This window comes from Mesocricetus auratus, unplaced genomic scaffold, assembly GCF_017639785.1.
Source record: "Mesocricetus auratus isolate SY011 unplaced genomic scaffold, BCM_Maur_2.0 Super-Scaffold_100020, whole genome shotgun sequence".
Lineage (NCBI taxonomy): Eukaryota > Metazoa > Chordata > Mammalia > Rodentia > Cricetidae > Mesocricetus > Mesocricetus auratus.
Window position 1 is genome coordinate 23,018,660 of NW_024429201.1, and position 12,625 is coordinate 23,031,284.

At 46.4% G+C, this 12,625-nt stretch overlaps 1 protein-coding gene and 1 non-coding gene across 2 annotated transcripts in view; both read left to right on the top strand.

Moving 5' to 3' along the window:
* Positions 1-2,779: 2,779 nt before the first annotated feature.
* On the top strand, positions 2,780-2,938 carry LOC121133216. The gene has a single exon (XR_005870011.1). It is a non-coding gene; the product is annotated as a U1 spliceosomal RNA (small nuclear RNA).
* A 5,170-nt stretch (positions 2,939-8,108) lies between these two features.
* Positions 8,109-12,625, top strand: part of Iqgap2 (IQ motif containing GTPase activating protein 2) — a 272,297-nt gene continuing 267,780 nt past the window's right edge. Inside the window, exon 1 of the mRNA XM_040728871.1 lies at positions 8,109-8,430. Coding sequence (XP_040584805.1) covers positions 8,385-8,430 — 46 coding nt within the window. The 5' untranslated portion in view covers positions 8,109-8,384. The remainder of the gene's footprint in view (positions 8,431-12,625) is intronic.

The following is a 12,625-nucleotide window of genomic DNA, read 5'->3' on the forward strand; positions in this document are numbered from 1 at the left end:
GAAGTATGTCAGGATGTATGCTTGACCCTGATTGGATGAAGTCTGGAAGTCCATAGCCTTGTGGGTTTTGCCTTTATAAGCTCCTGACATAATTTAGAGTCATTTTCTGGGAATCCCATGTATGGACCTGGTCAGTGTCCACCATCCTGGTCAGTTTTTAAATAAAGCTTGCTTCAAATTTGACTCAAAAATTGTGGTAGTCGTCTTATTCTTGTTCAATGGAATTAACATAGGTCTCCTAGGTGATTCCAAGTTCAGTCAAATAGTAATGAAGATTAACATCACCCTATGTTTGTGCAGCCTGAATACAACGGTGTATGTGCTTCAGTTTTTATTGTGTTGTTGTTTCTGTTCTTATTTTTAATTTAAAAGGATCAGGATGGTGCTCAATGATACTTAGGAGGTTGAGTTCAAACCACATTACCTAAGACAGAGACAGAGACAGCCAGAGAGAGAGAGAGAGAGAGAGAGAGAGAGAGAGAGAGAGAGAGAGAGAGACAACAGAAAATGGGATAGGGGTGGGGAGAACAAGAGGGAGGAGTCATGTGAGCAAGCAAACAAGCAACTCTAAAGAAAATAAAAGCTAGGAACAGTGATTTATATTTGATCGTCTTGTGTTTGAAGGCAGCCTGGCCTACAAAGGGAGAACTTGACTCAAGAAAAGAAAGAAGGAAACAAAATGCTATATATTTGATGCTCACGGTCTACCTTTGCATTTTCTATCTTCTTCCCTAACTTCTCAGAGGTAATTGCCACTCTGAAATGGTGTATCCTTTCTGTTTGTCTTTTATACTTTTACTATGTGCCTAATCCCAATTTATAGTATGTAATATCACTTTGTGTGTTTATTGCACACAAATGATGTCACGTTTTATCTACCAATGCTGTATACCACAATATATTTATCCACTCTGCCACAGCATGACACTGGCTGTTTCCAGTTTTCCCATGGGATGAACATTCTTGCATGTGTGCCCTTGTATGTGGCTGCGTCACAGGAGGCCCTAGGAGACATGGGATTATTTAGCATCAGAAAAGTACATCTTTACCTTAGCAATGGCCAACCTGAAATGCTTGCTCTAAATGTTCCTCCCCAGCATCCCTGACTGTTATGAACACTGCTCAAGGTGGGACCTTTGCCAATCCAATGCCTAGTGAAGAAACAAAAGGTGGGTGAGAGACAGACCCTGTAGATAAAACTTATGTGGAAAGTTTACTGGATTACAATGCTGACTCCTCACACTTGCTAAATATTAACCATTTTGCCAAACTGGTGCATGTATTGATTTTTGTTCCTTGGTAACTGTTACTGCTCTAGTTGATAGTGTGAACCTATGAGAATGGAGCCTAAAAATGAGGTGGACCAAAGTCTCATACAATAGCCAACTTTATTCAGGGTATCAGGCAATTTATATCCTGAAGGTATTCTGAAGGTTAAGCAAGGACTTGAGCAAAGTTCACATGAGGTTAGGATCTATACAGTCACAGTCATCAGGACATCCTGTGCTAGGAACATTTTTGATCATGGGTAATCTGAAGCAAACCCACTCCTATTCACAACACCTGGGTGGGGCATGAAATCACATTCCAGAAGCAACCCATGTTATGGAGAAAGAGAGGTAACAAGACTTGCCTTGTTTCTTTGGAGTTATCTCACAAGTTCTAAGACTTCATTCATGGACCATGTTCCAATATAACTGGTGAAGCTTTTTTCAAAATATACAAGCTCTCATCAGTCAGCTGGAAATCTGTTCCCCATCAGTTAGTGAAGACAGTCTTTTGCAGGGGGATGGGGTGGTGATATTGAGAGTCAGGCTGGGGAAATTAACGCTAAGGCCACCTGCTCCTGCCGAAGCCCAAGCAATCAGGATAGCTTGGCATTATAGTCAACAGGAAGGTACAGATGGTTTGGAAAGTTTGCTTCAGAACTTTATAGATATCTGGAGGCACACCCCCTAAGCACCTTTCAGATGACACCCCAGTCACACATAGAAGACAACATGATTCTTAAAGGGTTAGCCCTGAAATTATAATGGGAACGAGAGCTTGGACCCAGAGTGAGATTCCAGTTCCTAGTTCTTTGTAATGACAGATAAAGGGTGACTTCAGGGAGGGAGTCTGTGCTTGGCAGAAGTGAACTTGTTACAATCTAGAGTCCACATTATCGATCTAAGGAGCAAGAGATGGGCTTCTATGCTGGGAAAGAATGCCCTGGGCAAACCCAGTCCTACCATTTACTTCCTTTGAGACTCATAGGATAGAAAGTGGCAGTTATTCCTAGAGGGGGAAAGGGTACATGTAAGAATTTAATACATTTGATTTTGCAACAAAATAACTAAGTAGGTACTATACTCCCAGAAGTACTAGGCTCAGCAGTAAAGAATTAGGCCAAGTCACAGCTGTCCAGAAGTTTATATTCATATCTACTGTTATAATAAAGTAGGGGACCTTGGCGGATTTCATGGCATGCGAGGGACAAACATGCCAGGAAGAAGATCGTACGTAAGTAGTTTTATTAGAAAGGGAAGGAAGGCGAGAAGGAAAGAGAAAAGAGGTAAGGAGACACAGAGACAGAGAGAGGACAGAAGAGAAGAGGGAAACAGGAAAAGTCCTGTCTGCCCAAGGAGAACAGCAGGAAAGAGAGTGTAAGTGGGCGCAGGTTTTTCTTTTAAAGGGTCCTTTGTACCGGCATGCAACCATGGGACCCTGGGCTGACCAGAAAACTGCCTGAGTGCTTTCTGCTAGGTGACAGGCAGGCCAGCATAGTGCCTAAGTCCTTACATCTACCTGGCAGGAGAGATACCAGGATCAAGAAGATGGTTTTCCGAAAGTGAGGCTTGTCCATTGCACTCCAGATGTGCTGACCTCTTCAATTTCCCCAAATTCGAGAAATAGCATAATTTGTGGTAGTAGGGGGCTGCATTTGTGTTCTCTTCTGGGGGGGTTCTCATTCTAGGGGCTAGGGATGCAGCTCATTAGATAGAGTGCTTGCCTAGCATGCAAAACATCCAGGATTTGATCCCCACACCTCAACACTAATGAGTGCAGTATCCCAGCTTTGTAATTTCAGTGGTCAGGAGGTGGAGGCAGGAGGGCCAGAAGTTCAAGCTCATCCTCAGCTATATAGAGTAGGAGGGCAGTCTGCAATCGTAAGACCCTGTGTAGATAATAAAAGAAAATAAAAATAAAGATGCTCACGTTCTAAAGGAAGGTGGCCAAGAATCAACAAGTAATCCAACCTACACCGGGTAGTGACCGCAAGTGGGGAAATCGACTCAAGGTCATGGGGATGAGCGACCAAGGGGTAGAGCTGGCAACCAGCGCTTCTCTCTGCCTCTTCATTTACAGGCTACCCTGAGAATTCATTTCTCAGAGTCACTGGGGCTCTGACAGTCTTAAACTATGAAATGGGGGGGGGTAATCATCAGGCTGTGGATGGTTTTATTTAATTCATTCAAGTTCAAGTTTAGACATTCTTTCCAACTTTGATTTGCTTGCAACTTTATCCTCGAAGCAAAAGGGGGAGGGATGAAAGATTGAAAGATTGCTGGAAGGCTTTACTGATTTAACATTTACAAAAATTTTGAAAGTTGTCCAAAATTATAGGCTTTAGTGAAGGGGGAAAGGATTTCATCAAAAACCATATTGTATATATAGACAAACAAACGTGTATAATAAGAAAAGCAATAGGCAGAGACCCCACGAAGCAGGAAGCATAATTAGGCCCTGTTCTTGCACTGAGACTGTGGCTAAGTTTCCCTGTCTGTAAAACAATACTAAGGGAATCCAGCTCTGCCATTTTCTTTCTCCCAATACTTCAACTCCTACTTTTGTTTCATAGTACAGAAATACCAACAGTTTCCTTCATTTCTGATTCTGTTTTCTCTTAATCTGATGTTGAGCTGTAACATGTTCCCAGTTTAGATATAGAGGTCTCCATTGCAGTAAAGTTTAGCTCTGGTTTCCTCTTACGATCCTTCTTTTTCTGGAATGGGGGGCAAATTAGAAAACTATAACAACACCAAGTCTTCCCAACCCTTGAAAAAGCCTTGGTTGTCTTTTAAGGTTTCTTCATGCCTCACGCTTAAATATATCAATAAGCCACTGTTTTGGATAGGCTTGTTAAAATGACCAATAATGCTGTCTTAGTGGAAAATCAAATCATTTCTTTAAAAGTTTTGTTTATGTTTATTTTATGTGTATGGGTGTTTAGCCTGCTTGTAAATCTGTACACCACATGTGTGTAGTGCCTGTGGAGGTCAGAAGAGAGCGTCAGATCCCTCGGAAATGGAGTTCAGAATGTTAAAATTTGATGCAAGCATACTTCTGTCTCCTTTTGATATAAACAATCTCTAATGGTTACCTTTTAAGTTGCAGGTTTTCCTATTCTGAAGAAGAGGGATGGAGAGTCTAAGGCTAGCCCCAGCCTATAGCCAGATCCTGTGCAGGAAAATCAAACAAAAGGCTAGCCCTGGTAGGAGATTAGGGAGAGCATTACAAGGACGAGGGCTGCCTGAGGAGGGCAAGGCACGGCTTAACTACTAGACAGAGCAACGAGACCCCATCTCAAAGTGAAAAATTAAGAAGGGGGCTGGGCTATAGTTCTGTGGTAGGAACTTCTCTGGCTTAGAGGAGGGCTTAGTTTCAAGCTCCAGTATCATAATAAAAAAAATTGTAAAGCGTTCCAAGCATTTTCATTCTCATTTCAACTTTTTAACTAAAGAGGTTTTAAAACGGAATATCAACAAAAATTCAGCCACCTCAGAACAACATTACTTAGAGTTGGCCATAGTGGCACATACCTATAATCCCAGCCTTTGGGAGAATGAGGCAAGAGGAGCAAAAGCCCCAAACTGACCTGAGTTACAGAGCAAGGTCATGTCTCAAATAATCATAATCATAACATGATGATGGTAATGGTTAGCAGTTCTTCAGTGTTATTTTTAATAGTGCACCAAAGAAAGAGTGCTCTTGCCTTGTTATAAAAAGTGTCTTGGAGCCTAGTGGGTAAAGACACTGGCTGCCGAGCCTGACAATCTTAGCTCATCCCCAGTACCCACATGGTGCTCAGAGAGAACCAATGTCACCAAATTGTTCTTTGACCGCCGCCGCACCTGCACCATGGTACACAAGTGTCCGTGCACACACATGTGGGCTAAATAGACACATGTTTTCAGAAAAGGAAACCTAAAACAAAACCAAACAAAAGCCAGGAAGCATTTCTCCCCACGATCTAGTCTCTTTGTTTATTTGGTTTTTGTTTTGTTTTCACTATTCTCACAATGAACGATGAAGAAAGATGACATGTTGTCGTGTATTTACCTGACTCTGAGATCAGAGCCTAGAAACAAATAGCCCAGCGTTCTGCAGGCGAGTTTCTTTCCTGAGAGGTTTGTGTGGCGATCTGTGACACGGCACAATGCAGACACACACATGGCAAAGATTGGCTTCGGCCACTTGCAAGACAGGAGCACTGCCTCAGAACTGCTTCTTAGCATTCAGTTCTCATTGGCATCAGCTGTCACAGAGCCCCAGAGCCCCCAGAGAGCTCATCAGCCAGCAGCCAGTGAACTTAGAACTATAATCTTCCCACTTACATCCTGGTGTTTACGATCTACCAGCAGTGGATTTCACTCTATCCGACCTATGTGTTGTTGCTGTTTTACTCTTTTATTCTTTTGGGGCCTGCCACCCAGCTTCCAAATAAATATACAGAGACTTGGTCTTACTTATGAATTCCTGGCCTTAGCTTGGCTTGTTTCTATCCAGCTTTTCTTAATTTAAATTATCCCATCTATCTTTTGCCTCTGGGCTTTTACCTTTCTGTAGACCTTTCTTTACTTCATGCCCCGTGGCTTGCTGTGTAGCGTGGTGGTTGGCCCCTGGAGTCCTCCTCTCCTTCTGCTTTCACTCTCTGATCTCTCTTCTTCTCTCTTGCTTGTTTTCTCTGCCTGCCAACTCCACGTATGCTTTCTCCTGCCTAGCTATTGACTTTTCAGCTCTTTATTAGACCAACCAGGTGTTTTAGACAAAGTAGCACACCTTCACAGAGTTGAACAAAGGAATGCAACACATCTCTCCATCATTAAACAAATGTTTCACAGCATAAATGAATGTAACACATCTTCAACTAATATTCTACAACACCTTTGAGCATGTGTGATTGTTCTGTGAGTGTTGAAGGCCCTGGGCCTGTCTGTATGAAAGCAGCCCCTTGGCATGCTTACTGAGGTTGACCTCACAGAGACTCCTCTTTCATAACTTCGGCTCTAGCCCCTCTGTCCAACATCGGTATCTCCACCTTGCTTACTCTAATACATTTTACAACCTGCTCCAGAATTCACTTTTCCTCACCTCTAGAACATCCTGCATTTCTCATGCTCAAAATCAAGAAACACTGGGTGGTTGTGATGACCCTCATAAGTAACCCCAGAACTTGGGAGGTTGATGCTGTGGGGTCTGGAGTTGGAGGACTAGCTTAGGGTCAGGGCAAGATACTGTCTGAAATAAACAAACACCAATTCCACCCCGGAAAACCTTTATGAACTCTCAAGGGTTCTTCAAAGGCCATATTCAGTGTTCTTGCTCTGACATTCAGAGAGTGCTCTACAGTCTATTTACAGCTTCCCAGCTCCTCCCCTCCCTCGGGTTCCAGCCCATTGTCTCCTGCCCGCCCTTGTCTGTCTCCTAGGAAAGGATATTCTCCACCCAGCTCTTGCCTATTCTTCAAACTCAGCCTGACGGACGCCACGCTTTATCATCTTCTCAGGCCATGGTGGTGTACAGTGATTTCGTCCCACCTCTAGAAACAAGCACTCTGTACTTCTTGAGGCCCTAAATCCTGTGCTCATACACAAAACTGGTGATGAGTTCCTTTTCGACACACAGAGAAGACTGCATTTTAGAGATCAACATGGCGTCTCTTGAGACATGAAAGAACCCGGCGTAACAGGCTGACCTCGGGATTAGCATCGCTGCTTCAAACTGTGGCCATTTCTCTCTCTGAGTTGCCTCATAGCATTAGAGGCATCTCTACTTTTTGAAAGAGGAAAATCCTTTTCATCACATTCCAACCAGGTGAGAATTCAATGACTCCAGGAAGAAGAAAAATCCAATGAGATCCAAGTCCAATCTAAACTCTTCGTGCCCATCTAACCCATAAGCTGACTCAGCCTTAGCCTTACTGGTGGCTTGTGAGAAATGCAAGTTCAGGAGCTTCAACCCAGACCAACCGAACTGGAAACTGAGGGAGTGGCCCATGACTCTGAATTTCAAGTTTCAAGAGTTCACTGTAACTCCCAGAAAACAGCTGGCCTCTCTTTGTGGCTTGCTCAATTAAAGGTGACTAGTATCGCTAGACCACCGTTCTTCAGCTAAATTATACTTTTCCATTATTTTTCCAGTCACGTGATCACGCACCGCCCCAAATTTGTGAAAAAGCGAGAGCCCAGGTTTAGAGGGGCTCCACATTCCTCCAGGCTCCAAGCGATCGCATGAAACCCCGGCTTTTAAAACAGCCACTTGTGGTTTCTGTCTCAAACGCTGAGCCTGAAAGGTTTGTGGTTGTGCGACCCCGATTGGGTCCGAGTGACAGTTTTGCACTGGCAGAGGGGATGGGCGGATGATTGGCAGTTGTGTTCTGAGTGTTGTTTGGAGACTGTTTTATCTTGCCGCTCCAGTATGCGCACGAGCTCACCCTTACCGTTAAAAAAAAAAAAAAGGGCAATCCTATGCCTCATAGACCAAAAGTCACAAGCTGGCGGGGGAGGTGGTGTCTCCGTGCAACCTCCCTGGAGGAAAAGGAACTGCAGTGTTTGTCCCCCAGTCACTGAGCAACACCCAGGCGAACAGGGTGCCTGTGGTCTTGTGTGGTTTTTCTTGCTCTTCCCTGCGTTGGCTCACTTCCACCCTCCCAACGCTCCAAGGCGCCCTCCAGCTGTGCGTTGGGCCCCAGTTGTGGGGGTCTGGACTGCCTTGCCTCGCAGCCCCTTCCTCTCCCGGGAGGCGGATCCTCGCTCCCCTGCGCTTCGCTGGGAGTCCAGTAGGGGTCGCTGCTCGGCGGCGCGCTCCCACCGCGGTGAATAACGGGGCCGGGCGGGAGGAGAAAGGAAACCTGCTGGAGGAGGCGGCGCGGGCCCGCGGGCGGGCGGACGAGCGAGCGAGGGAGGAGAGAGTTCACTTTTGCCCCGGTGTCAGCAAGACGCGTCCGCCGCGGGCACGGGCGAAGGAGCATCGAAGGAGCCGGTCGGCCAGCTCGGGAAAGCCGGGCGAGGGCAGCCGGAGGCGGGATCGGAGAGCGCCCGCGGGGCGCGGAGCCGGCGAGCCTGGCCAGCGAGGGGAGCCACGGGGGGCGCGCCCCGGGAGGGCCCCCGGAGCAGCGCAGGATGCCGCACGAAGAGTTGCCGTCGCTGCAACGGCCCCGCTATGGCTGTGAGTGCGCGGGCTCTCGCTGATCTTGGGCACCCCTCTCCCTGGGACGGCGTTGGGGAGGCCGAGGGGGGCCGAGTGCACGCCGCGGAGGGGCAGCGGCTGGCAAAGTTGGGAAGTGGGATTGCAAAGGAGCAGAGCGCCTATTTCCGCCCCTGTGCTTCGAATTCCTAACCGCGGCTTCCAGGCACGTCCCTCCACCCCGCAAGCCTCAGCGGCGCGGGCGCAGACCAGATTGTGGTTTAGGGGTGTCAGGTGAGGAGCCCGCCTAGCTCCTGGCACTGCCTGCTAGGGCCGGCGGGTGGCGTAGGGCCTGAAGCTTCCCACCCGTAAGGGGCGGAAAGTTTGTTTGCTTGGCTACAGGTGGGCCCGGCAAGTACTGTGCCCGCGCGCTCTGCAGAGGTGAAGACACTTCCCTGAAGGGCAGGCTTCTCCTCCTCCTAGCCTCTTATGGGCCTCAACCTGAGCAGCTAGAGCCACTTTGGGCCCCTCAGGTGTGAGGCCCTTCCAGCCAAAGCCCACAGGAACATGTCCTGTCCCCGGCTACACTCTTGGCGGCTCTCCCCGCCCCCGATCTCGCGCGCGGGAGGATTTCTGTGAGGATGAACTGGGAGCCTGTTTGACTTGAAGGTGGTGGTGTCGGTTACCCGGGCTGCCGGCAGAAAGAGGTGGCTTTGCCTAACAAGAGGGAGCCAGATTATCAACAACCACGTGGTCCCGTGTACAGAGTTCAGAGTCCTAAATATGTGCTAGGGAGTATTTCCTTTAAAACAAACAGAAAGCTGGCTTTTTCTCCAGGGTTGGCCCTGTCAGCAAACCCATGGCTGAGAACCATGGGTTAATCTTTTGCTTAGATTGGCCTTGGTAGCAGAAGTACTAGGCTTAGGTTAAGGTGGTGATTTCTTCAGCAGAGTTAGTGTGTTCATGTGGTTTGGAGTGTTTGGTAGGGACACAGATGAAATTTTTGGAAGAGGGTCCCAACTTCCTAAATCATTCATTTACACACACACACACACACACACACACACACACACACACACACACACACATTCCAGTCTTGGAGTGGACTGTCAGGGGTGGGAGGTTCTTTTTTTCTCCTTGTGACGGCAAGAAGGAGCAGCTGCAGCTTCTGTAAAGTGAGAAAATGCATTCAGTGAGACCCAGCGTTTTGTAGCCTGGGCCCTTTTGCTGTTGGTAAACCACACAGAGAGCTCCCAGGGCTGGAGGAGGAGCCCTGCGCTCATCTGGTGGTGCAGTGGCAACCTCAGGCCTTTGGAAGTCCTCTCACGTGACAAGCTCTCGAACATAAGGTGGTTTCTGTGTGGAGCAGTAAGATGACTATGAAGTCTGCACACTAGGTGAGCACACATTTAACCTGGTTGGGCATCACATGGTCTGCGTTATCCCTTGCTAGTGATGCCTGGTGCAGAGGTGATGAATGTGGCCCAGGAATGCAGCCTTTCCATTCGTTCCTGCATGGGTATCTGAGGTGGTGCCTGGTTTTTTTTTTTTTTTTATTGAATCAGCCTGTTGCTTCAGCGTGTCTTAAAAGACCAATCAAGGCAGCATAGATCTGGCAAGCCTGAAGCTGCTCTCTGGAGTCTCTTCCCTTGGAAATCTTCCTCCAACTTTTTGTGCTAATCTGGCGTTGCAGGGTAGAGTGCCATTGTTGGAGCGATTTACCTTCCCTGGGCTTGTCAAGTGCTGTCCTCCTATGTCTCAACATGGTCAAAATGGGGAGGGACTATGTGCTTATGTGTTAACCACACTATGATGAAATATGAAGGCTTTAATACAGTAGCCAGTTATACCGTTTAAATAGTACTTATGATAGCATGTTCCTGTTTAGAATATGTTTACAGTATACTTTAAAAAAATGATATCTAGAGCTGATGATTTGATGGCTCAGCCAGTAAGGGTACTTGATGACCTGTGTCCAATTCCCAGGACCCACATGGTGGAAGGAGAGAACCAACTCCTCCAAGTTGTTATCTGACCACAGATAAACACACACACACACACACACACACACACACACACACACACACACACAGGAAATCTAGCAGAATATACCTTGGTGTTAAGGAACTCTTTGACTATTTATCTAGAAGGGCCTGGTTTGGTATATGAGTTGTTGGTTTTCTGGGCCCCTTGTCAAGGCTGAACACCGTGTTAGGAAGGGCAGCAGAGTTGTCCTCACGTTGTGTTATAGGGCATGCCTTTTCTTGCTTACTGGTTTGATAAGCAGGTAAGTTTATTTAGGAGGCTTCCAGCTCTACAACACAGGTTGTATCCCAAGACTTAAAAGAAATAAGCATAAATAGTTTGTTCTGATGTCAGTTTGGTGCTGAAAATTCTGTCTTTGTGAGTATTATATAATTGAAAAGCAACCTTTAGGTTGTTTGAATTAAGCTGTTTTCCTTGTTTCAAGTGTGGGCTTTTCTGCCCTCTATCTCCCGAACTGTTTCTACAGTCAGTAATTCTTAACTCCTCCCCTCCAGGTACATGTCTGTAAAATACCACATCCTAAGTTGTACTTGAGGGATTTGTCAGTAGACTCTACATGGTAGCTGCAAACCATCTCAGATTTCTGACAGACTGCTGAGGGCATCCTAATTTGGACACAGGTGTGCACTGAATTAGAATGATATAGACGATTTCCATTTAATTCCTGTTATCTCTAGTCGTGTTCTCCCGAAGGCTGCAAAGCCATGTGATGTGACACAAACAGGACAATGCTGAACCGTCACTGCAGTAATGCAATACTGAGGAGCAATCAGAGAGGAGAGAGAGAGCAGCCGTATGTTTGCAAACATAGACACAGATATAGACACACGTTTAAACAACACAGATGCTTAGGCACAATTTACAATACGTTTTCTGCTATTGTAATGGATTATAATATATCTGCTGAGTACTTCCAAAATCCACTGGCCACCATGATCTGTCCAAAGTTTTACTCTGGGTAATTACTTGAGAGTTAAAAAGGCCAGTGAAAGCAAAAGATGCCCCCTGTCACCTACAGCAATCTAATCAACATTGAAGTGGCATTCTGGGCCACTACTACTGATTGTATTTATGGCAAGAATGATGGATTTCTACTCTGAAAAACACAGGTCCTTCTCGTGAGTTACATTGTAAAAATAATAGTGACCAATGTGTCCATGTTTGCTGCCTTTAGAAAAGTGGAGCATCAATCAAGTGTAGTGAGTGATACAAGCTTGTCATTCCAATACTCAAGGCCAAGGCAGGATGATTATGATTTTGAGGTCAACGTGGACTGTGTGAAGATCTCAAGGCTAGTCTGAGCTACATAGCAAGATCTTTTTTTTTTTTTTTTTTTTTTTTTGGTTTTTACGAGACAGGGTTTCTCTGTATTGTTTTGGAGGCTATCCGTCCAGCCCAGCCTCCAACTCACAGAGATCCTCCTGCCTCTGCCTCCCGAGTACTGGGATTAAAGGGGTGTGCCACCACCGCCTGGCCATAGCAAGATCTTAAAAAGAAAAAAGTTCAGCATAAAGGTCAGAGAGATAGCTACATAACTACGTCAGTGAAGGACCTGTCTGACTACGTCAGTGAAGGACCTGTCTGACTAGCATGAAGGTCTGATATCTATCCCTGTAGCCTTGTCAGATAAAGAAGACACTATCCGGATGTGGTGGCAGTGCACCCTTATAGTCACGGTGCTGGGGAGGCGGAAAGTCCTTGAGGCTCACTGCTGAGCCAGCCTATCCTAGTCAGAGAGCCCCAGGTCCCAGGGAGATACCCATCTCAAAAAGAAGGTGGATGGCTTCTAAGAGCAACACCCGAGGTTGACGTGTGCAGGCAACCCATGAACAAACACACACAAGGACATTATAACCCCCCCCCCCCCGTTGGAAAGCTTTAGCTGATAATGTTGAATTTTTGAGCAATGCTCTTGTCATGAGTCTGGTTGGCATGTGTGGCTTCTAAGTCACCTGGGAACTGAACTGTTGAGGGGGTTAAAGCAGCTAATGCTTTACATTTACCCATCTGACATGGAGAAATGTAAGTCCTCAAGTAGCCAATACCGCTGTGCGAGAGGGCGGTGACTCTGCCTCTGTTGCTGGTAGCTCTAACTCACTGTGCTTTCATCTGGGAGGCAGGAGAATGTGTGCGATGCTGCCCTGTGATGCTGTCTCCACAGACAGAAAGTCAAGCTACTTACTCCTTTATG